The sequence below is a fragment of the Pristiophorus japonicus genome, chromosome 15, assembly GCF_044704955.1.
Source record: "Pristiophorus japonicus isolate sPriJap1 chromosome 15, sPriJap1.hap1, whole genome shotgun sequence".
NCBI lineage: Eukaryota > Metazoa > Chordata > Chondrichthyes > Pristiophoridae > Pristiophorus > Pristiophorus japonicus.
The window spans coordinates 93756986-93782945 of record NC_091991.1 but is presented as its reverse complement, the minus strand read 5'-3'; the positions used below and the strand labels follow the sequence as shown (position 1 = coordinate 93782945).

Sequence of the window (25960 nt, the reverse complement as noted above, 5' to 3'; positions counted from 1 at the left end):
GGATGCATCCTAGGCTACCGAGGGAGATGACATTACAGAGGTGCTGGCCATAATCTTCCGATCCTTTTTAGATAGAGGACTGGAGAAATGCAAATAAGAACGTATGAAATAGCTGGAGTAGGCAATGCGGCCCCTCGAGCCTGCTCTGCCATTTAATACGATCGTGGCTGATCCGATCATGGACTTGGGTCCACTTCCCTGTCCACTCCCCATAACCCCTTATTCCCTTATCGGTTAAGAAACTGTCTATCTCTGTTTTTAAATTTATTCAATGTCCCAGCTTCCACAGCTCTGAGGCAGCGAGTTCCACAGATTTACAAACCTGAGAAAATAAATTCCTCCTCATCTCAGTTTTAAATGGCGGCCCCTTATTCAAAGATTGTGCCCCCTAGTTCTAGTCTCCCCTATCAGTGGAAACATCTTCTCTGCATCCACCTTGTTAAGCCCCTTCATAATTTTATATGTTTTGATAAGATCACCTCTCATTCTTCTGAATTCCAATGAGTAGAGGCCCAACCTACTCGATCTTTCCTCATAAGTCAACCCCCTCATCTCCAGAATCAACCGAGTGAACCTTCTCTGAACTGCCTCCAAAGCAAGTATATCCTTTCCTAAATATGGAAACCAAAACTGCATGCTGTATTCCAGATGTGGCCTCACCAATATCCTGTATAACTATAGCAAGACTTCCCTGCTTTTATACTCCATCCCCTTTGCAATAAGGCCAAGATTCCATTGGCTTTCCTGATCACTTGCTGTACCTGCATACTAACCGTTTGTGTCTCATGCACAAGTACCTCCAGGTCCTGCTGTGCTGTAGCACTTGCAATCTTTCTCCATTTAAATATTTACTTGCTCTTCGATTTTTTTTCTGCCAAAGTGCATGACCTCACACTTTCCAACATTATACTCAATCTGCCAAATTTATGCCCATTCACTTAGCCAGTCTATGTCCTTTTGCAGATTTTTTGTCCTCCTCTCTGCTTTTCCTCCCATCTTTGTAATGTCAGTAAACTTGGCTACGTTACACTTAATCCCTTTTTCCAAGTTGTTAATATAGATTGTAAATAGTTGGGGTCCCAGCACTGATTCCTGTGGCACCGCACTAGTTACTGATTGCCAACCTGAGAAATGAACCATTTATCCCAACTGTTTTCTGTTAGTTAGCCAATCCTCTATTCATGCCAATATATTACGCCCAATCCCGTGAACTTTTATCTTGTGCAGTAACCTTTTTTATGTGGCACCTTGTCAAAGGCCTTGAAGTCCAAATACACCACATCCACTGGTTCCCCCTTATCCACCCTGTTCGTTACATCCTCAAAGAACTCCAGCAAATTTGTCAAACATGACTTCCCCTTCATAAATCCATGTTGACTCTACCTAACTGAATTATGCTTTTCCAAATGTCCTGCTACTGCTTCTTTAATAATGGACTCTGACATTTTCCCAACCACAGATGTTAGGCTAACTGGTCTATAGTTTCCTGCTTTTTGTCTGCCTCCTTTTTTTAAATAGGGGTGTTACATTTGCAGTTTTCCAATCTGCTGTGACCTCACCAGAATCCAGGGAATTTTTGTAAATTACAACCAATGCATCCACAATCCCTATTGCTACTTCTCAAAACCCTAGGATGCAAGCCATTAGGTCCAGGGGATTTATCTGCCTTTAGTCCCATTATTTTACTGAGTACCACCTCCTTCGTGATTGTGTTAAGTTCCTCCCCTCCTATAGCCCCTTGACTATCCACTGTTGAGATATTGTTAGTGTCCTCTATCGTAAAGACTAATACAAAATATTTGTTCAGAGTTTCTGCCATCTCCATGTTCCCCATTACTAACTCACTGGTCTTGTCCTCTAAGGGACCAACATTACTTTAGCCATTCTTTTCTTTTTTATATACCTATAGAAACTCTTGCTATCTATTTTTATACTTTGTGCTAGTTTATTTTCATAGTCTATCTTCCCTTTCTTAATTTTTTTTTTAGTCATTGCAGGCTTTTAAAAGCTTCCCAATCTTCTGTCCTCCCACTAGTTTTGGCTACTTTGTATGCCCTTGTTTTTAATTGAATACCGTCCTTTATTTCTTTATAGCCACAGATGGCTATATTTTCTCTCACCCTTTCCTCCTCACTTGAATATATTTTTCTTGAGTTGTGAAATATCTCATGTTCATCAACTGTCCTACACTTTAATCTATTTTCCCAGTCCACTTTAGCCAACTCTGCCCTCAAAACTTCATGGTCTCCTTTATTTAAGTTTAGTATGCTGGTTAGAGATCCAACTTTCTCACCCCTCAATCTGAATTTGAAATTCAATCATGTTATGATCACTCATTCCAAGGGGATTCTTTACTGAGATTTTGTTAATCCTGTCATTACACAGGACCAGATCCAAGATAGCCTGCTCACTGGCTGGTTCTGTTACATACTGCTCAAGGAACCCTTCCCTTATGTACTCTATGAACTCCTCCTCAAGGCTACCTTGACCAATTTGATTTGTCCAATCAATATGGAGGTTAAAATGACCCATTATTGCTGTTCCCTTTTTACAAGCCCCACTGTTTCCTGGTTTATGCTCTGACCAACAGAGTTGCTACTGTTAGGGGGCCTATAGACTAGGCCCACCAGTGACTTTTCCCCCTTATTATTTCTTATCTCCACCCAAACTGTTTCAACATCCTGATCATTTGAGCCAATATCGTTTCTCATTATTGCAGTGATTCCATCCTTTATCAATAGAGCTACCCCACCTCCTTTTCCTTTCTGTCTGTCCTTCTGGATTGTCAAATACCCCATAATATTTAATTCCCAGTCCTGGTCACTTTGTAACCACGTCTCTAATGGCTATTAGATCATACTGTGCTGTCAACTCATCTATTTTGTTACAAATGCTACGTGCATTTACACACAGTGCCTTTTAAATTTGTTTTTTGACCCTTTTTTCCTGCTTGTTTCTTCTCCTTCAAACTCACCTTTTTTTGCTTTCTAATTCCAGCTTTACTCCCTTCCCTACTGAATCTATTTCAGGTTCACATCCCCCTGCCAAGCTAGTTTAAACTTTCCTCGTGGCACCGGTAGTAATCTGGAGATTAGTCCTGCTCTTTAAACTCTGCCTGCAGGACCTCATCCCTCTTTCTACCTATGTCACCCCTGTTCAAAAGAGTGTAAGGATAAACCCAATAACTATAGATCGATCAGTTTAACCTTGGTAGTGGGAAGGCTTTTAGAAATGATAAATTAATTAAATTAAGTCACTTGAACAAGTGTGGATTAATTAAGCAAAGCCAAATCGTGTTTAACTAACTTGAGGGTTGATGAGGGCAATGCCACTGATGTGTATATGGACTTCCAAAAGGCGTTTTATACCATAGTATAAAAGGGACAGTGGCAGCATGGATACGAAATTGTCGAAGTGACAGGAAACCGAACAGTGGTGAATTTTTTTAAAATCTGACTGGAGTCAAGTATATAGTGGCATTCCTCAGGTTTTGGTACCAGGACCACAGCTTTTCTTTATATATTAATGACTTGGACTTGGGTGCATGGGGCACAATTTCAAAATTTGCAGATGACACAAAACTTGGAAGTACAGTGAACAGTGAGGAGGATAGTGATAGACTTAAGACATAGACAGGCTGGTGGAACAGGTGGACATGTGGCAGATGAAATTTAACACAAAAAAGTGCAAAGTGATACATTTTGGAGGAAGAACGAGGAGAGGCAATATAAACTGAAGCAAAATAATTCTAAAGGGGTGCATGAACAGAGACCTGGGGTATGTGTAGAAATCGTTGACGGTTGACTGAGCAAGCGGTTAAAAAAAGCATATGGGATACTGAGCTTTATAAATAGAAGCATAGAGTACAAAAGCAAGGAAGTTATGATGAACCTTCATAAAATGGTTCGGCCTCAACTAGAGTATTGTGTCCAATTCTGGACACTACTTTAGGAAGGATGTGATGGCCTTAGAGAGGGTGCAGGAAAGATTTACAAGAATGATTCCAGGAATTAGGTACTTTTATTTAAAAAAAAAACTTTATTCACAAAATGTGGGTGTCACCAACAAGGCCAGCATTTATTGCCCATCCTTAATTGCCCTTAAGATGCTGGTGAGCTGTTCATGTGAAGGCACACCCACAGTGACTTTGTTGTAGCGGTTTGGTACAACTGAGGCTTGCTAGGCAATTTCAGAGGGCAGTTCAGAGTCAACCACATTGCTGTGGGTCTGGAGTCACATATAGGCCAGACTGGGTGAGGATGGCAGATTTCCTTCCCTAAAGGACATTAGTGAACCAGATGGGTTTTTATGATCCGATAGTTTCATGTTCTTCACTGACACTAACTTCATTCCAGATTTATTTAATTAATTGAATTTAAATTCCCAGCTGCCATGGTGGGATTTGAACTTGTGTCCCTGGATCATTAGTTCAATCCTCTGGATTACTAGTCCCGTAACGTAACGACTATGCTACCATACTTCAGTTACATGGATAGACTGGAGAAGCATGGGTTGTTCTCCCTAGAGCAGGGAAGATTGAGGAGATTTGATCAAGGTGTTCTAAATCATGAGTGGTCTGGACAGAGTAGATGGACAGACTGTTCCCATTGGTGAAAGGGTTGAGAGCCAGAGGACACAGTTTTAAGGAGATTGGCAAAAGAACCAAAGGCGACATGAGGAAAAACCTTTGTACGCAATGAGTGGTTATGATCTGGAATGCACTGCCTGAGGGTGGTGGAAGCAGATTCAATTTTGGCTTTCAAAAGGAAAATTGGATAAGTACCTGAAGGAAAAAAATTACAGGGCTACAGTGAAATGGTTGGGAAGTGGGACTATCTGAAGAGCTCTTGCAGAGAGCCTGTGCTGAATGGCCTGTGCTGTAACGATTCTAACCTATGGTCTTTAAAGGGACCACTGGTGGCCTTTGCAAAAAAAAATGTAAGCTTTTTGTTTAAACAATTTTGCAGGAGCAGTGGGAATGCTCCTCCAGCCCATTCTTGTGCCTCGCTCCCTGAGACTGCTGGTCTGTGCTACAGTCGGCTGATATTCAACCAGGGGAGACCAGTGAGCTGCAGCTGCGCCCCGTTTGGCAGCCACAGCTTGAGCATAAAATGTAAAGGAGGTCTGAAGTTGTTCAGGCCACCTGACTGTTGCAGTGGCTGGGCATCACATGTGCACCATAGATATTGTGCCCAAATCAAAAGTCTCCACTATCATATCTGCATTCATCATCATGGGTAGTCCCTCGTATCGAGGTTGACTTGCTTCCACGCCAAAAAGGGATGAGTTCACAGGTGTTTCAATGAAAGACCTAATATTCCAGATCCCAAACTACATCGTGAAGGGTGGAAGATGCCTGTGACTGTTGCACACCAGCCACCACACGGACTTGACAGAGCTATGTCTTGGTCCAGTGGCAAGGATTACACAAGACTAACTGGAGACCAGCTCTGCTGCACACACCAAGCACGCCCGTGCACATCGCAGTGTGGGCTGGTCTGTGCTGTCCCTGGGTCCCAGTCACTTCCCTCTTGCTGCTCCTTCGCCCCTCCTGTGCCTGCCCGCACTGCAATCAGCATCCTGGCTTCGTAGCCGTCGCCCTTCTGCAGCAGCATGTGCTGCTCCCTGCAGTGGTATGCTGCCGCACGCTGCTCCCTCCAATAGCCCTGGCCTGCTGATCGTCTTGCAGGCCGGGACTGTGTGATTTCTGGACCAGGCCGCCAAACGCTGCATTACACAGAGCACTTCATACCAGAACTGTTCAACATATATAATAAAATACTGATTTTTGCCTTGACCTTTGTGTGGTTTATGTCCATCCTATATGTGGTAGACAAACTGCAATTAATATGCAGTTATGTGCTTGAACATCAGATGTTTGCGATGCTGCAGTATGATTGGATATGTTGGATCTCTGAGCAAATAAATGACAACTTATTTTCAATATTTGCATTTTAAACAACATTCATTATCCATTGCATATACCTAGCTGGCATTGGACAACTGACTTGTACCATACAGAATTAACAAACTATATATGAATCAATAATTGTAATTGACTGATTTCATTTTGTTATGAGGCCTGCTGTTGCAGACTGATGGTTTTATGTCCTGTTTTGTGGAGCAGGGAAAGGAGTGCACTGGTAATGGACTGACTGGACAGTTCACACTGTACAGCATATGGTATGCAAATGTCTGGAAGTGTGTAAGTATAGAGCGTCTGCTCTTCAGAAAACAGTCAGATGTAGCTTCAGTTGTTGTGCTCATCCTTTTCAGCCTGTTGCAATGTTTTCAAGCAACTGTGATCTGACTAATCATGGCTGCTTATTTTTATACCTTTGTTTCCTATTCTACTTATCAGTCCTCTGGCTTCAAGTGTGGCGCCAGAGGACTGCTAATGTGGTATATTTGTTTAAGGGAGAAAGGGATAGACCGAGTAATTACAGGCTAGGCAGCCTAACCTCTGGTGGCAAAATTATTGGAAAAAATCCTGAAGGTCAGGATAAATCTTCACTTAGACACGGATTAATCAAGAACAGACCTTAAGGGAAGGTTGACCACCAGGTCCTCCATTGACACATCTGTGAACTCATCCCTTCTGGAAGCAAGTCATCCTCGTTCAAGGGACCGCCCAAGAGATGACATAAGAAATATGTCAATATAATAATTATATGTCCTTACTATACAGTATAAATGCACATGAGGCCCATACTTGAGAGAAGGTCACTCTGACCAGTAACCTTTGTTCCAGCACTGAAGTGATGAAGGTGGGTGGAGCTTCACCTTTTATACCTGAAAGTCCAGGTTAGGAGTGTCTCCCACAAGTTCACCACCAAAGTGGTCAATGTTCTCACTGTGTACAACTTGGGTCAGTTTATACACGGGTTACAATGACCGTTGAATACATGACAATTTCCTTAGTGCTACAAGCACTCTGAGTATGTTAAACCATTTCAGACAATTTGCTGTCCATATGATCTGCAGCTGATTTGAGTTTCCCTGAAGAAAGTACCCAGTTTCTAAACTTGTAATCTTGTTTAACTTGATGCTATTTCTTGTCAGAAGCATTAAAGTTGGCCTGACATTGTAAATATATAATGTCATTACTGTGCATTGGCATACCCATACTGTAATGATATTATGCCATACTATATGCGCTTGAACCTAAAACTGCCACATATCTTGTCCAAGCCTACCTCAGACTAGTTGATACAAGATATGTGAAACACAACAAGCTAAGTGTTCAAACAAATGCAGTGCTCAGTTGACTGTTTTTTAAACTTTTGTTTCATCTGGCCTATAGTCGAAGGACTTCTCCATATATAAAACAGAAGATAGCATTTTATGGTGGATAAAATGAAGGATCTGTTCACATCAACCATGTTAAATTGTGGCAGCGCATGTCATTGTTGGCAACCTAGCATTGCACTTGGCGCATTTGTTTTTTTTACCTGACCAGTTAGAACAATCTTTAAACCAATTCCTGATTACTTGTTTGCTACTGTGGGAACTTGTGGTTTGGGGAGGTAGCAGAGCGATAGTGGATTCATAGAATCATTGAATGATGCAGCACAGAAGGAGGCCATTCAGCCCATCGTACCTGTGCCGGCTCTTTTAGTGGAGCTATTTAATTAGTCCCACTCCCCTGCTCTTTCCCCATAACCTTGTAAATATTTTTCCTTCAAGTATTTATCCAATTTTCTTGAATGTTACTATTGAACCTGCTTCCACCACCCTTTCACGCAGTGCATTCCAGATCACAACATCTCGCTGTCACCTCTAGTTCTTAACCAGGAGACCGGTTTAAAGCAGTTGGAAATCAACCCTTCTGCCACTGGTAACAGTTTCTCCTTATTTACTCTATCAAAGCTATTCATGATTTTGAATGCCTCTATCATCTCTAGCCTTCTATGCTCTAAGGTGAGCAACCCCGCTTCTCCAGTCTCTCCACATAACTGAAGTTCCTCATCCCAGGTACCATTCTAGTAAAGCTCTTCTGCACCCTCTCTAAGGTCTTGACATCCTTCCCTAAAGTATAGTGCCCAGAATTGAATACACTATTCCAGTCGAGGCCTAACCAGTGTTTTATTAAGGTTTAGCATAACTTCCTTACTTTTGTACTCTCTCCCTCTATTAATAAAGCCAAGGACCCAATGGGTTGGATTTTCGGTTGGAGACTTATGGCACTGAAGGTCGGTAAATTTTGAGCTGGAAAATGGTTTGCAATGGCAGCCAAAAAATTTGGTTGCTGCACCCTGGGAGGGGAGTGGAGTGGAGCGCTAAGAGAGGCCTTCCACATCTCTCTTAGGGCGCTAGTGGGAGTTGTGTACAGACCTCCAAACAGTAGTAGTGATGTTGGGGAGGGCATCAAACAGGAAATTAGGGGTGCATGCAATAAAGGTGCAGCAGTTATAATGGGTGACTTTAATATGCACATAGATTGGGCTAGCCAAACTGGAAGCAGTACGGTGGAGGAGGATTTCCTGGAGTGCATAAGGGATGTTTTCTAGACCAATATGTCGAGGAACCAACTAGTGGAGAGGCCATCTTGGACTGGGTGTTGTGTAATGAGAGAGGACTAATTAGCAATCTCATTGTGTGAGGCCCCTTGGGGAAGAGTGACCATAATATGGTGGAATTCTGCATTAGGATGGAGAATGATACAGTTAATTCAGAGACCATGGTCCAGAACTTAAAGAAGGGTAACTTTGAAGGTATGAGGCGTGAATTGGCTAGGATAGATTGACTGTGGATGGGCAATGGCAGACATTTAGAGACCGCATGGATGAATTACAACAATTGTACATTCCTGTCTGGCGTAAAAATAAAAAAGGGAAGGTGGCTCAACCGTGGCTATCTAGGGAAATCAGGGATAGTATTAAAGCCAAGGAAGTGGCATACAAATTGGCCAGAAATAGCAGCGAACCTGGGGACTGGGAGAAATTTAGAACTCAGCAGAGGAGGACAAAGGGTTTGATTAGGGCAGGGAAAATGGAGTACGAGAAGAAGCTTGCAGGGAACATTAAGACTGATTGCAAAAGTTTCTAATAACGGGGCACAAAGAAATGGCAGACCAATTGAACAAGTACTTTGGTTCAGTATTCACTAAGGAGGACACAAACAATCTTCCGGATATAAAAGGGGTCAGAGGGTCTAGTAGGGAGGAGGAACTGAGGGAAATCTTTATTAGTCGGGAAATTGATGGGATTGAAGGCTGATAAATCCCCAGGGCCTGATGGACTGCATCCCAGAGTACTTAAGGAGGTGGCCTTGGAAATAGCGGATGCATTGACAATCATTTTCCAACATTCCATTGACTCTGGATTAGTTCCTATGGAGTGGAGGGTAGCCAATGTAACCCCACTTTTTTTTAAAAAAGGAGGGAGAGAGAAAACAGGGAATTATAGACCGGTCAGCCTGACCTCAGTAGTGGGTAAAATGATGGAATCAATTATTAAGGATGTCATAGCAGCGCTTTTGGAAAGAGGTGACATGATAGGTCCAAGTCAGCATGGATTTGTGAAAGGGAAATCATGTTTTACAAATCTTCTGGAATTTTTTGAGGATGTTTCCAGTAAAGTGGACAAAGGAGAACCAGTTGATGTGGTATATTTGGACTTTCAGAAGGCTTTCGACAAGGTCCCACACAAGAGATTAATGTGCAAAGTTAAAGCACATGGGATTGGGGATAGTGTGCTGACGTGGATTGAGAACTGGTTGTCAGACAGGAAGCAGAGTAGGAGTAAATGGGTACTTTTCAGAATGGCAGGCAGTGACTAGTGGGGTACTGCAAGGTTCTGTGCTGGGGCCCCAGCTGTTTACATTGTACATTAATGATTTAGACGAGGGGATTAAATGTAGTATCTCCAAATTTGCGGGTGACACTAAGTTGGGTGGCAGTGTGAGCTGCGAGGAGGATGCTATGAGGCTGCAGAGTGACTTGGATAGGTTAGGTGAGTGGGCAAATGCATGGCAGATAAAGTATAATGTGGATAAATGTGAGGTTATCCACTTTGGTGGTAAAAACAGAGAGACAGACTATTATCTGAATGGTGACAGATTAGGAAAAGGGAAGGTGCAACGAGACCTGGGTGTCATGGTACATCAGTCATTGAAGGTTGGCATGCAGGTACAGCAGGCAGTTAAGAAAGCAAATGGCATGTTGGCCTTCATAGCGAGGGGATTTGAGTACAGGGGCAGGGAGGTGTTGCTACAGTTGTACAGGGCCTTGGTGAGGCCACACCTGGAGTATTATGTGCAGTTTAGGTCTCCTAACTTGAGGAAGGACATTCTTGCTATTGAGGAAGTGCAGCGAAGATTCACCAGACTGATTCCCGGGATGGTGGGACTGACCTATCAAGAAAGACTGGATCAACTGGGCTTGTATTCACTGGAGTTCAGAAGAATGAGAGGGGACCTCATAGAAACGTTTAAAATCCTGACGGGTTTAGACAGGTTAGATGCAGGAAGAATGTTCCCAATGTTTGGGAAGTCCAGAACCAGGGGTCACAGTCTAAGGATAAGGGGTAAGCCATTTAGGACCGAGATGAGGAGGGACTTCTTCACCCAGAGAGTGGTGAATCTGTGGAATTCTCTACCACAGAAAGTGGTTGGGGCCAATTCACTAAATATATTCAAAAGGGAGTTAGATGAAGTCCTTACTACTCGGGGGATCAAGGGGTATGGCGAGAAAGCAGGAAGGGGATACTGAAGTTTCATGTTCAGCCATGAACTCATTGAATGGCGGTGCAGGCTGGAAGGGCTGAATGGCCTGCTCCTGCACCTATTTTCTATGTTTTCTATGCTAGGCCGGGTGAGCAACTGAAAATCCGCTGCTAAAGAGCCGGCTTCGGAGCGCCTTAAGAGAGGCCTCCGGGGTGCTAACCGAGGCGCAATCCAGCCCAAAATGCTTTATTAACAACCTTCTCAACTTGTTCTGCCACCTTCTTCAAAGATTTGTGTCCATACACGCACAGGTTTCTCTATTCCTGCACCCCCTTAAAAATTGTACCATTGTGTTCATATTGCCTCTCATTCTTCCTCCCAAAATGTATCATTCACACTCTGTGCTTTAAAATTCATCTGCCATGTGTTTTCCCATTTCACCAGTCAGTCTCTGTCCTGAAGTCTGTTACTATCCCAATTGTTTACTACATTTGATCTTTCGGTTATCTTCAAACTTTGAAAAAAGCCCTTGTACCCAAATCCGGTTACTAATGTATATCAAAAGGAGGAGTGGTCCTAGTACCAACCCCTGGGGCACACCACTGTATACCTCCCTCCAGTCTTCAAAAACAACAGCTCATCTCTACTCTACTTTCAATCCCTGAGCTAATTTTGTATCCACACTGCCACTGTCCCTTTAATCCCATGGGATTTAATTTTACTAACTAGGCTATTGTGGTACTTTGTCAACCATCTTTTGCATACACATCAACCGCACCACTATCAACCCTAAAGAACTGGATCAAGTTAGTCAAACACTATTTGTCTTTAACAAATCCATGCTGACTTTCATTTATTAGCTCCTACTTTTCCAGATGCCAATTAATTTTCTCCCAGATTATATTGTCAGAATTTCCCCACCACTGACGTTGGGCTGACTGGCCTGAAGTTGCCTGGTTTATCCCTCTAAACAGCAATCCTCCAGCCTTTTGGCAGTGCCCCCATATCCAAGGAGGATTGGGAGATTGCAGCCAGAGCCTCCACAATTTCCACCCTTGCTTCCCTCAGTAACCTAGGATGCATCCCATCTGGACCAGGTGTTTTTTTTCTACTTTTGAGGAGTGCCAACCTTTTAAATACCTCCTCTTTTATCTACTTTTATCCTATCTAATATTGTTACTGACTCCTCCTTTAATGCTACATTGGCAATAACCTCTCCAGTGAAGACAGAGTACTCATTCGTACCTAAGCCATGCCCTCTCTCTTCCCTTTTCTGTTAGCTGTTAATCTATTCTCATACTCTCTCTCTGCCCCTCATTTCCTTTTTTAGATCTCTTCTGTAATTTCTATATTCAGCTTGGTTTTTTACTTTATGAACCTTATACTTGTCACAAATCTCATTTTTCTGTCTCATTTTAACTTCATTGGATGTCCTTCCTTTCCCCCTCATGGGAATGTCTATTCTGTACCTGAGCAGTTTCTTCTTTGAAGGCCTCCCATTGTTCAATTACTATTTTGCCCACCAATTTTCGATTCCAATCCCTTTTCCACTCACTGAAGTTAACTCTCCTCCAGTTTATTATTTTTATGCTTGATCTGTTCCTTGTTCTTTACCATAACTACTTTAAACCTGATGCTGTTATGATCACAGTTTCCCAAGTGCTCTCCCACTGAACATGGTCCAACTGCTGCACTCCAAATTTCCCAGCACTGCTTCTGTCCTTGGGCTGGAAACACACTGATCAAGGAAGTTCTCTTGTACACATTTCAGGAATTCCTCCCTCTCTTTGCCCTTTATGCTGTTACTAATCCACTCTATAATTGAAATGCCCCATTATCACTACTCTGTGTAGTTGTATCTTTGTGATTTGCTCCTCTATCGCCTTCCCACTATTTGATGTCCTATAGTATACATCCAGTAGCTTAATAGCTCCTGTATTAATTCTAACCAGATTCCAACTACATCATCCCTCTCCAGTGCTATTTCTCATCGCTGTAATGTCTGGTTTTGTTCCTCATTAATATCTTAAATTAAGTGATCCTGCCATATTTTACCAGCCTTGCTGCTTAATGGGGAAGAAATATGGCTTATTCTCTGAGGAATTGGACTCTCAAAATATGGGAAGTGTCTGAAATCCTAATGCCCATTGTTTGGCTGTATAATTTTACAAGTGGAATAAAAAAAGTGTGTAGATGTAGATACAAATCACTTGGAGATATCCTTGAAAAGAACAAAATATGGGTTAGGTTGAAAGTTTCTTCCCAGAATCCCATGCATCAGATTCCCAGTTTCGGCTGTACTGTAGTAGAGAGACCAGATACCTCCATATAAGCTGTGTGCGTGTACACCTTGGCAGCATTAATGAAGGCCTACGAGCAGGTTGCTCATTGCCAACCAAGCGCTATGTCCAATCTGGATTCCCAATTGGAAATTGTGCTGTTATAAAAGTTTTTATTCCCGGAAGATTGCGAATTTGAGTAATTCCGTTTCCTTTCATTGTTCCAGGGCAAAACCAGGTGAACCTGAACTCCTTAAGGATCCTAAACTCTTGGAAATAGCAAAATGCCATGGGAAAACATCAGCACAAGTAGGGGCTGTTTTTGTTAAATCTGGTGCGGCAGTGCATGATTCTGGTTGGTGGGTTCCATATCCATGGTTATACGCTACACACTTTTTTAACTTTGGCATTAAATAATGTCATTACTATCAACTTTATTTGATTAATTTTCTTACAGTAATGTTTCAAATGCTTGTAATGCATTGTTTTACTATGCTATTTTCTGATTCGCTTATTACCTATAACCTACAAGGGACTGAAATGGAGATAACTCAAACTCTTACGTTTTACTAATTGTGATTATTCATCAACACCAACTGCAATACTATTAATTCAAAAAAACAATCTACTGTACTTTCAGGTTCCAGGCACAGATCTGTGGCATCACCATAAAACTTGAAACTTTAACATTTAAATGCAAATTCTCCCAGCATGCATGAGGATATTGTAATCTAATCTCTCATCAAATGAATGTAAACTGTTTCATCTTCACTTTGGACATTTGTCATCTGTTCCAAACCCTCCTTCGATTATGTTACTTCTATATATGGCATGTTTATAAATGTTGAATCTTTTCTCCAGCTTTGCACCACTACAAGTCCCTTTGATACACCTATTGGTTAACTCTGATGCAATGGCATTTTAAAATTTAAACATGGGTTGGAGGGAGGGGAGTTAGAATGAATTATCCAAACACCAAATAATTATGTGCCTGGCTTGTGGTTTGTATGCTTCAGTGCTAAAAATGTTATAAATAGAATCCTGCTTTCTTAAAGTGCTCTTTTTCATTCAAGCTGTAGTGTGACTCCACTTTGTATTTTTGATCCTACTAATCATTGTGCATTCATTTCAAGGCTTTTTTGGGGGGTGGGAGTGGGGCAGGGGTTGGGGTGTCTTCATTATTTTAACATTTATGCACTCTCTACTGAAGACCAAGGTCCCATCAATGCTTACTGACTTAACAATCAGCTGTGACCCAGTTGGTAGCACCCTCACCTCTAAGTCAGAAGGTTGTGGGTTCAAGTCCCACTCCAGGGACTTGAGCACATAAATCTAGGCTGACACTCCAGTGCAGTGCTGAGGGAATGCTGCACTGCCTTTCGGATGAGACGTTAAACCGAGGCCCTGTCTGCTCTCGGGTGGAAATAAAAGATTCCATGGCACTTTTTCTAAGAACAGCAGGGAAGTTATCCCCGGTGTCCTGGCCAATATTTATCCCTCAATTAACATAATGACCAGATAATCTGTTTTTGTTATCACATTGCTGTTTGTGGGAGCTTGCTCTATGCAAATTGGCTGCCGCATTTCCTGTATTACAACAGTGACTGCATTCCAAAAGAACTTAATTGGCTGTAAAGCGCTTAAAGACATCTGGTGGTCGTGAAAGGCGCTATATAAATATAAGTCTTTATTTGTTCCATCCATCCACCCACCTGTCCCCGTCAGTTATGGACAGCCAGTAATGCACTCGGACTTGATTCAAGTTGCCCTTTGCCAGAGAGCAGTCCTGGCTGTGCAAAATACAGCTTCCCATATGTGGCCGTATGGATGCATATTGCACAGAAAAGGAGGAAGCGTGCCTCCATTGTTTCCTGCCATTTTTCCTGATTGAACACTGTTGCCCGTTAGATCCCAGCATTCTAATGTCTGTGGAAGGGACAGGCCCCATCAGCAGGAGAAAACAATTCCTACAGACAGCTTGGCAGCTGCTTCTTCTGCAGCAGAGGACTCTTGGGCTTGCTGCAGAAAATCTCCACCTTTTTTTTTTTCTGCCCTTCCCAGTGTGGAATCTCATTTCCCACATGCAAATGACCTTGGAGTCAGGCTCACGAGGAAGGCATCACCAACAGGATGGGCAGAAATTCCACTCCACTAGAGATGCCCCCTAACAGCAAAGCTAAAATAAGTGTGCAAGAATCAATGGGCCCAAGTTTCCACACGATAAAAAACGGGCGCTCCTCCGAGCTGGGCGCCCATTTTTTGCACCTAAAACGGCGCCTAAAAAAAAAAATCGCGATTCTGGAGCGTTCTGCAGCTCCTTGTCTGCCTGGCGCGGAGCCTATACTCGCGCCGATTTTGTAAGTGGGAGGGGGCGGGTACTATTTAAATTAGTTTTTTTCCTGCCGGCAACGCTGCGCGTGCGCGTTGGAGCGTTCGCGCATGCTCAGTGTGAAAAAAACATTGGCACTTGGCCATTTTTGTAGCTGTTTAATTTTTGAACATTTTTTTAATAAAAGCACATTGCCATCAGCACTTGCAGCCTTCTCACTGTCTCCTCCGCCCCCCGCGGGAAAGAACGGGCGCCTCCTACCCCCCGCGAGAAAGAACGGGCGCCTCCTTCTCTTCCCCCTCCCCCCCACCCCCTGCGGGAAGAACGGGCGCCTCAGGCTGACTGCAGCATTCTCCGTGCCTGAAGCACTTTCACACAGGTAGGAAGATGGTTTATTTAATCTTTTCTTTGCTTATAAATGTTTATTCAGGTTGGATTTAATTGTATAGTATAATTGTAGAAGTATAAATAAGGATTTATTGTATAATTTAATGAGTTCCCTCCTCCCCCACCTCGTTCTGGACGCCTAATTTGTAACCTGCGCCTGATTTTTTAATGTGTAGAACAGGTTTTTTCAGTTCTACAAAAATCTTCACTTGCTCCATTCTAACTTAGTTTGGAGTACGTTTTCACTGGAAACTTTGAAATCAGCTGTCAGTGGCTGGACACGCCCCCTTTTGAAGAAAAAATTCTGTTCCAAAGTAGAACTGTTCTACCTGACTAGAACTGCAGAAAAAAAAATGTGGAGAATTGCGATTTCTAAGATAGTCCGTTCTCCACCAGTTGCTCCTTAAAAAAAAATCAGGCGCAAATCATGTGGAAACTTGGGCCCAATGTAACTATCCACCAGTTTTTGCAGAACAATGTTTTTGTTTTAAGTGTGGGATTTTGTTTCAGATCTTGATCCGATTCCAGATTCAGAGAGGTCTGATTGTAATTCCAAAATCTGTCACCCCAAAACGTATTCAGGAAAACTTCCAGGTAGGTGAAATTTAGAGGGGTGGGGGCAATCTAGTTATATATAATCGGGGGTACAGAGTGGCTCAGAATTGTTGGACCAGCTCTTGCGTAGAATTTCTTCATTTCTATATCAGAGCTGATTGCAACGAAGATGAGAAAAATTCTGGATTTTAAATAAAATCTCGGGCCATTTTGGGATCTCTGTATTGAAGACAAAATGTTGGAATATTTTTTAATGGGAACAGTGGCATTTCACCACATTTCTGTAGGTTTGGTGTCACAAAAATATGTTTGTGCTTGTTGCAGGTATTTGATTTTAAGTTGAGTGATGAGGAGATGAAGACTATCCTCTCCTTCAACAAGAACTGGCGATTCTGCGCAATGCATTGGTAAGTTGCCATTAGCAAATGGATACGTTTTATTTTTTTGATACAATCGTTGGATTGCTATGAATATGGCAATAGCCTGCTCTGTTTCTAAATATTTTATTGTTGGTTCCTGGTGGTTTACTGATGTTGCAGAATACACTAGCAATCCAAACAGTACATTTTATGAGCAGGTGGAAATCTGCATGCTGACTGAATTAGTGTGACTGGCTGTGTCTGTCTGTCCTCTGCTATTCTGCAACAATTTACACCATCTCTGGACCCATCGTTTGTTTCTATTTGTGTCTCATCACCTCATTTCAAGTTGGTTATGGATAAAGACAAGAATAGAACTGGAATAAAAGTTCCGAATTGGGGTAAAGCTAATTTTGCTAAGTTGAGGAGTGATTTGGCCATAGTGGACTAGAAACAGCTACTTGTGGGTAAATCAATGTTGGCACAGTGGGAGACATTCAAGGAGAAGATCCGGAAGGCTCAAGCCAAACATGTGCCCTTAAAAATCTGGGAAAAATAATTCTAGAGTCCCCTAGATATCTAGGGACTTAAGGGAGGATTACGGAAAAAAAGACGCTTATGTCGTTGTATACCAACGACTAAATACTTTAGAATCTTTAGAGGAATATAGGAACTTGAGGCAAAATTAAAAAGGATATTAGGAATGCTAAGAGTACATGAGAAATTCTTGGCCAGTAAAATTAAAGAAAACTCCAAGATGTTCTATAGATATAATAAGAGTAAGAGGGTAACTAAAGAAAGGGTAGGGCATATTAGAGACCATGAGGGTAATCTTTGTGTGAAGGCGGAAGATGTTGGCAGGGTTCTTGACAAATACTTTGCATCTCCTTTCACAAAGGAAAGGGGGAATGCAGATACTGCTATCGAGGAGGAGTGTGATAGTCTGGATGAAATAAATATAGTGAGAGGAAGTATTAAGAGGTTTAGCAGCTTTGAAAGTAGATAAGTCTCCAGGCCTGAATGAAATGCATCCCAGGTTGTTGAGTGAAGTAAAGGAGGAAATAGCAGAGACCTTGACCATCATTTTCCAGTCCTCTTTGGATCTGAGTAGGATAGGCGGAGTAATTACTGGCCTGTCAGCCTAACCTCTGATGGGAAAATTATTGGGAAAAAAAATCCTGAAAGACAGGATAAATCTGCATTTGGAAAGGCAAGGATTAATTAGGGACAGTCAGCACAGATTTATGAAGGGAAGATTGTGTTTGATTAACCTGATTGAATTTTTTGAGGAAGTAACCAAGAGGGTTGATGAGGGTAGTGCGTATGATGTAGTGTATATATGGACTTTAGCAAGGCTTTTGATAAGGTCTCACATGGTAGACTGGTCATGAAGGTTAAAGCCCATGGGATACAGGACAAAGTGGCAAATTGGATCCAAAATTGGCTTGGAGGTAGGAAGCAAAGGGTAATGATGGATGTTTTTGTGACTGGAAGGATGTTTACAGTGGGGTTCCACAGGGCTCAGTACTGGGTCTCTTGCTTTTTGTGGTATGTAATCAGTGATTTAGATTTGAATATAGGGAGTATGATTAAGAAGTTTGCAAACAACACTAAAATTGGCTGCGTGATAATGAAGAGGAAAGTTATGGGCTACAGGAGGATATCAATCTCCTGGTCAGGTAGACAGAGCGGTGGCAAATGGAATTTGATTCAAAGAAGTATGAGGTGATGCATTTTGGGAGGGCTAATAAGGAAAGGGCATACACATTAAGCGGTAGGCCACTTAATAGTGTAGATGAACAAAGGGACCTTGGAGTGCTTGTCCACTGATCCCTGAAAGTAGCAGGTCAGGTGGATAAGGTGGTTAAGAAGGCATACGGAATGCTTGCCTTTATTGGCCGAGGTATAGAATATAGGAGCAGGGAGGTTATGCTTAAATTGTATAATACTCTGGTTAGGCCACAGCTGGAGTACTGCGTGCAGTTCTGGTCGCCATATTATAGGAAGGACGTGATTGCACTAGAGGATGCAGAGGAGATTTACTAGGATGCTGCCTGGAATGGAGAATCTTAGTTATGAGGACAGATTGTTTCGGCTGGGTTTGTTCTCATTGGAACAGAGGAGGTTGCGAGGAGACCTTGTTGAGGTGTACAAATTATTGAGGGGCCTGGACATAATGGATAGTAAGGGGCTATTTCCATTGGTGGAGGGGTCTATTATGAGGGGGCATAGTTTTAAGGTGGTTAGTGGAAGGATTTGAGGGGGGCTTCTTTACACAAGGTTGTGGGGATCTGGAACTTGTTGCCTGGAAGAGTGGTGGAAGCAGAAACCCTCACCACATTTAAGACATGGTTGGGTGGTAATTGGGATTAGACTGGATGATCTTTTGTTGGACGGCGTGGATATGTACTGCATGGAATAGAATACGGCCAGGGTGATCTGGACTAGTTTCGATCGCCTGGATGGGTCGGAGAGGAATTTTCCCAGATTTTTTTCTTCCTAAATTAACCTGGGTTTTTATCTGATTTCTGCCTCTCCCACGAGATCACATGGCTCCGGTTGGGGTGGAATATAGAATGTTTCAGTATAAGGAATGTCGCAGTTGTGAGGCTGACTGGTTGGGCTGGGTGCTCTTTGCCTTTCATAGGTTTATGTGTAACCGAGGGCCATGCGGCTTTGTTGACCGGCGCGGACACGATGGGCCGGAATGCGCTGTAAATTTCTGTGTTTCTATTTGGCTTTGCATCATCGTCACTTTTGTCATTTAATCACTCTTGCCCTCCACCTGATCACAGTCCTTTCCTTTTTCCAGCATCACCCTACCTTTCCCTGGCACTGCATGTTTAAAAGTTGTTTAGCAGCATCTTCCAGTTCTGATGAAAGGTCATAGACCTGAGACTCTCACTCTCTCTCTCAGTCTCTCTCTCTCTCTCTCTCTCACACTCTCTCTCTCTCTCTCTCTCTCTCTCTCTATCAGATGCTGCCTGACTTGTTGAGTGTTTCCAGCATTTTTCTATTTTTTTTATCTTCAATGTTGATAGTTGGGTACAGATTAGCCATGAATGGCAGAACAGGCCTAAGAGGCAGAATTTTCTACTCCTGTTCCTAAGATCTGATATATTCCATAGCTTTACAGCCCTCGTGTATTTTTTTAAAGTTTCTCCTGTTCACGGTCCTTAATCTCATGTTTAATAATATCTATTTCTCCTTGTTTGAGACCCCACCATAGTCTGTTTCTAGCTACTTTATTCTGTCCTTTTGTAATTTTAGATACCCATTAAATCGCCCATTAATCTCTCCTGCTCTAACGCACAGAGCCCCAATTTTTCAAGCCTTTCTTCATATTTGTATGTCCTCATACCAAGCAGCATCCTAGTGAATCTGTTCCCCTATCTATTACCTCAATATCCTTCCTACAGTATGGAGCCCAAAACTACACACAGCACTCCAACTGTTGTCTTACTTGCAGGTTTTATATAGACTCACAATTACCTCCCTCTCCTCTCGCCTCTTCCCCCGCCCCACCACCCTGTCTCTCATGCGCCCCCCTGTCTCTCGCACCCCCCCCCCCCTTCTAACTGCACACTGCTCATTAATGATTCTTAATCCTGTTTAAGGAGATACACAGGCGCTTACCCTGTTCACACACATCCCAGATGTGCTGTAAAGGGCTTTGTGCTTTTTGGATGCATGGCTGACAGGAAATTCCGATGCAAAATTATATGTAACCTTCAGGGCTGCTGGCCGAGGGCCATGCGGCTTTGTCGGCCGGCGCAGACATGATGGTGTAAATTTCTATGTTTCTAATACACTTGCATTTGCCCATAAGGATAACAAATTGTGCTGTTAGCTCACTGCTGAGAGCAAAGTCCTCTTGTCGAGCGAATTTTATTCTTCGCTCGTAAATTATTAGACCTATCTCTCACTTTTTATTCTCTTTATTTTTAAGGGCTAATAAGCACAAGGACTATCCATTCGAAAAAACAAATTAAACCTGTACTTGAAGTGGGACAACCTCGTCATGTGCGTTGAAGACTTGTGGCTTCCCGATTTGTAGGCTTGAACAGCAGAATGAATCTATTGCTTCTTAAAACAACAAAATACTCCCCTTTTCTAATTGTAGTTATGTATTTTAGTAGCTACTTGCCTTTTCTGATTGTATCCATGCTGCAAATAAACATTTGAGGGTAATTTTCCACTCCTGGTAGAATGCCTTGTTCTCTTTCTGTGCAAATCTGGGAACTGCAGTCACTGCCCACAGTTCCCTGATGTGCATAGTTGGCAGGTGAGGCTCCTGCTTTTGGCATCAGCTTGGAAAATTGTTCTCTCCTGATCAGCATTTTAATCTTTTGATCTATTTTTATTACATTTTGCTTTTATTACTGAGCTTAATTGATTTCAGAACCTGATGATGGGAGCCTTTAAACTGATGGACAAAATTTCAGGAATGGTAGAATAGTGGTTGTTACTGGACAAATAATCAGAGGTCTTGATTAATATCCGGGGATGTGAGTTCAAATCCCACCACAGCAGCTGGGGAAGTTAGATTCAGTTAATTAAATTAATCTGGAATAAAAAGCTAGTATAGTATTGGTGACCATGAAACTATTGGATTGTTCTAAAAATCCACCTGATTCACTAATGTTCTTTAGGGAAGGAAATCTGCCTTTCTGGCCTTTATTGTCACAATAATGTGGTTGACTCTTAACTGCCCTCTGATATGGCTTGGGAAGCCACTCAATTGTTACAATCCGCTACAAAAAACAAGAATAATAAATCAGACGGACTGCCCAGCACCAACTTCACAAACACACCCAGCCCAGTTGACCCTGCAATGTCCTCTTCACTAACATCTGGGGACTTATGCCAAAATTTGGAGAGCAAAAGCCTGACATAATCATATTTGTAGTCATATCTTTTAGCCATCATCCTCCAGTCACCGTTACTGGGTATGTCCTGTCCCACCAGAGGTGGCAACATAATGGCATACAGTCCTCAACATTGACTCTGGATCATGGCTTCAGGTCAAGCATGGGTAAGGAAACCACCTGCTGCTTACCACCTATTGCCCTCACTGATGAATCAGTACTCCTCCATATTGAACACTACCTGGAAGAAGCAAGGGCACAGAATGTACTCTGGGTGGGGCACTTCAATGTCCATCACCAAGAGTGGCAGGATAGCACCACTATTGACTGAGCTGGTCGAGTCCTGAAGATCATAGCTGCCAGACTGGGTCTGTGGCAAGTGATGAGAGAACCAACACAAGGGATAAATCTACTTGACCTTGTCACCGGTCTACCTGTCACAGATGCGTCTGTCCATGACTGCATTGGTAGCAGTGACGACTGCAGTGTCCTTGGGGAGACGAAGTCCCGTCTTCACACTGAGGACACCCTCCTATTATGTAGTGTGACAATCATCATCATAGACAGTCCCTCGAAACGAGGATGACTTGCTTCCACGGCAAAAAAAGGATGAGTTCACAGGTGTTTTAATGAAGGGCCTAATATTCCAGGTCCTGAACTACATAGTGGAAGATGCCTGTGTGTGGATTTTTTTTAACGTGTGGTGGCCATTGCACACCAGCCACCACACGGGCTTGACAGAGCAAGGTCTTGCTCCAGTGACTAGGATTAACCAAGACGACTGGAGACTTGCTTGCTGCATGGACCTAGTGCTCACATATATCGCAGTGTGGGCTGGCCCGTGCTGCCCCTGGGCCTCTTCTGGTCCCGAACTCGTGCCTCTCCTGGGCCCTGATCACACCCCTCCACAGTCTCCTGCTGTATCTACCCACGTTCCAATCACCACCCTGGACCTTGATGACAACCCTCCTGCACCAATTCGCGCTGTACCCTGTAGTGGTATGCCGTCACGCTGCCCGTGGCCGCTGCTCGCCGCTCCGTTTATGGCCCCGACCTGCCACTGAAGATCTCTCGCAGGCCGGGGCTGCCACGGTAGTGTGGCACTACCACTGTGCTAAATGGAATAGATTCAGATCTATTCTGGGCATCCATGAGGTGCTGCAGCAGCAATAGAATTGTATTCCACCTCATGGCATATCCCTCACTCGACCATTACCATCAAGCCTGGGGACCTACCCTGGTTCAATGAGCAGCATCAGGCATACCTAATAGAGGTGCCGCCCTGGGGAAGCTGCAACACAGGACTACATGCATGCTAAACAATGGAAGCAGCATGCTGTTGACAGAGTTAAGCGATCCCACAATCAAATCAGATTGGAGCTCTCCAGTCGTGCATGGTGGTGGACCATTAAACAGCAGGTGGGAGGAGGAGGCTCCATGAACGCCCCTCCCTCCCCAATGATAGCAGAGCCCAGCATGCGAGTGCAAAAGACGAGGCTGTAGCATTTGAAATGATCTTCACTCAAGTGGCAAGAGGATGATACATATCGGCGTCCTCCTGAGGTGCCCACCATCACAGAAGCCAGTCTTTAAACCAATTAGATTCACTCCATGTGATATTAAGAAAAGGCTGACCTCACTAGATAAAGCAAAGGCAACATCCCAGCTGTCATGCTGAAGATTTGTGCCCTAGAACTAGCTGCACCTCTAGCAAGCTATTCCAGTACAGCTACAACACTGGCATCTACCTGACGATGTGGAAAACTGCTCCGGTTTCTCCTGTTCACAAAGCAGGACAAATCATATCCAGCCAATTACCTCCCCATCAGTCTACTCTCAATCATCAGCAAAGTGATGGAAGGTATTGTCAACAGTACTATCAAGCAGCACTTACCAATAACCTGCTCACCGATGCTTAGTTTGGTTTCCACCAGGACCATTCGGTTCCAGATGACATTACAGCTTTGGTCTAAATATGGACAACAGAGCTGAATTAATGAAATGGGAGTGACTGCCCTTGACATCAAGGCAGCATTTGACCCAGCATAGCATCAAGGAACTCTAGTAAAATTGAAGTTAATGGGAATCTAGGGGAGGAAACTCTCCTGGCTAGAGCCATACCCAGTACAAATGAAAATGGTTGTCGTTGTTGAAGTTCAAACATCTCAGCCGCAGGACATTGCTGCAGGAGTTCCTTAGGGCATGTGTTGTAGGTTCAACCATCTTCAGCTGCTTCATCAATGACCTTCCCTCCATCATTAAGTCAGAATTGGAGATGTTTGTTGATTGCATAATGTTCAGTTCAATTCGCAACTCCTTAGATAATGGAGCAGTTCATGCCTGCACGAAGCAAGACTTGGATGACATTCAAGCTTGACACAAGTGGCAAGTAAATTCGTGCCTCAAGTGTCAGTCAATGACTACCTCCAACAGGCGAGAGGCTATCCACCACCGCCCCACCCCCCCCCTTGACATTCAACAGCATTACCATTGCCGAATCCTGCACCATCTACATCCTGGGGGTCACCATTGACCAGAAACTTAACTGGATCAACCGCAACAAGAGCAGGTCAGAGGCTGGGTATTCTGCGATGAGTGTTTCACCACCTGACTCCCCAAAGCCTTGCCACCATCTGCAAGGCATAAGTCAGGAGTGTGATGGAATACTCGCCAATTCCTGGATGAGTGTAACTACCACAACACAAGCTCTACACCATCCAGGACAAAGCAGCCTGCTTGATTGGCATCCCATCCACCACCTTAAACATTCCTTCCCTCCACCACTGGCGTACCGTGGCTGCAGTCTAAAAGATGCACTCCAGCAATTCGCCAAGGCTGCTTCGGCAGCACCTCCCAAACCCGCGACCTCTACCACCTAGAAGACGAGGGCAACAGGTGCATGGGAACACATTATCCTGACTTGGAACTATAGAACTATATCGATGTTCCTATATCGTTGTGTCAAAATCCTGGAACTCCATCCCCAACAGCACTGTGGGAGCACCTTCACCAGGACTGCCGTGGTTGAAGAAGGTGGCTCACCGCAACCTTCTCAGACAATTAGAGATGGGCAATAAATGCTAGCCTTGCCAGTGACTCTCACATCCCACAACAAATTTTTTTTAAATGAAGTTTTATTGTAGGCCACAAGCTCAGCATAAATTGATCTGAGCTTTGTCATATGTAAAAACAGGGGAACTTTGTTATTGCATCTTAGGATTTTGGATAGACAGAAGAATGCATTTAAACATTGTGTTCTTTTAACTTTGACCATTGGGTAGCTAGCTGATGGTGGTCTTAGTCATAGTACTACATTTAAAGGGTGATTATTAATCTTGTGATACCTTATCTCACATGATTGAGCAGTTTCAATTCATGTGAAGCTCGGTCTGCTTGTATCACTTGAGGGCAGAGCACAGAAAGCTGCACTCGGGGAAAGTCACAGTGAAGTGGAGATTAAAATAATTAACCTCGACAAGTCTGTTATGAATCCAACAAGTAGATTTATTTTACTTGCAAGGGAGAGACGAGCCTGTAAGTCAGCCCCTGCTGAACTATCCACACTCGCTCTCTCCGAACAAAGAATACACTGTTTTTATTCAGTTACTCAGCCTATCACGGCCGGCCATTCAATACAGATGACATACATACATTGATTTGAATGGGCACAAGCCCTTGTCAAAGATGATTTCCATCCTGCCTATTCCTGGTACTTTTCCACTACTGCAGGGTGTTTATCCAACTTGGAATGTTGTGTTATCACTCCTCTGCCTGGCTCCGATTTGATGCTTACTCGTACTGGGTACCGTTTTCGCTGATGTCAGTTTGAGATATACCATCCCGCGTTCTCTCTTGTTAGGACAGGAGATACGCGATGCGACCTTGAGACAAAGTACAGATGTACAGTTCTCAACCTAATTCTTGTTTCTATGTGTTTAGTTTATAAGGGCTGCTTCTGATTTCTGCACGTACACACTTTAACCCTCTCTTCCATGTCTGATATGACCTGTGTGACCTATTGTCCCACTTCACACAGTAATTTGATATAAACCATGCTCCTTTGGTTTTAAAGTTGTAAAATCTCAATTTTTGGTCGAAAGTAATTTCTGTACAGCAAGAGCCTTAATTAACGAGTTCTTCCAGTTGATGCACTGCCTATGTCTGAACACTTTGCAGCAGCAATAGCTTGTTGGGAATAGTTGTGAAGAAAAATGGATCAATCCACTTCTCTGATCTGAAATGTACTGTACCATGTATGGCTAAAAGGACTATACTGATCTGATCATACAGGTTGATGGATTAGAGAGAAAGTTAATGGGCAAGAAGAGAGAGAACATGAGAACGAACACTAGCCCGACTCTGAATAGTCAGCACTGCTGATGCTGTGATTTAGGTATGAGCAGCGGTAAGAGCATTGTCATCAGCACTGCTTGTTTATTGCTTTTAGAATAGCCACTAGAAGGGAAGAAGTATTCTTGGCCTCTATATATAAAACAAGGTATTGTCATTCAGTAGGAT

The 25960-nt window shown here is 43.2% G+C and overlaps 1 protein-coding gene across 1 annotated transcript in view; it reads left to right on the top strand.

Moving 5' to 3' along the window:
- The window catches only part of LOC139280906 (aldo-keto reductase family 1 member B1-like), a 44002-nt gene extending 23083 nt beyond the window's left edge, over positions 1–20919 (top strand). The window contains exons 7-10 of the mRNA XM_070900712.1: positions 13172–13253; positions 16171–16254; positions 16540–16622; positions 20524–20919. Of these exons, the coding sequence (XP_070756813.1) occupies positions 13172–13253; positions 16171–16254; positions 16540–16622; positions 20524–20566 (292 nt within the window). The 3' untranslated portion in view covers positions 20567–20919. The remainder of the gene's footprint in view (positions 1–13171; positions 13254–16170; positions 16255–16539; positions 16623–20523) is intronic.
- Positions 20920–25960: the final 5041 nt, after the last annotated feature.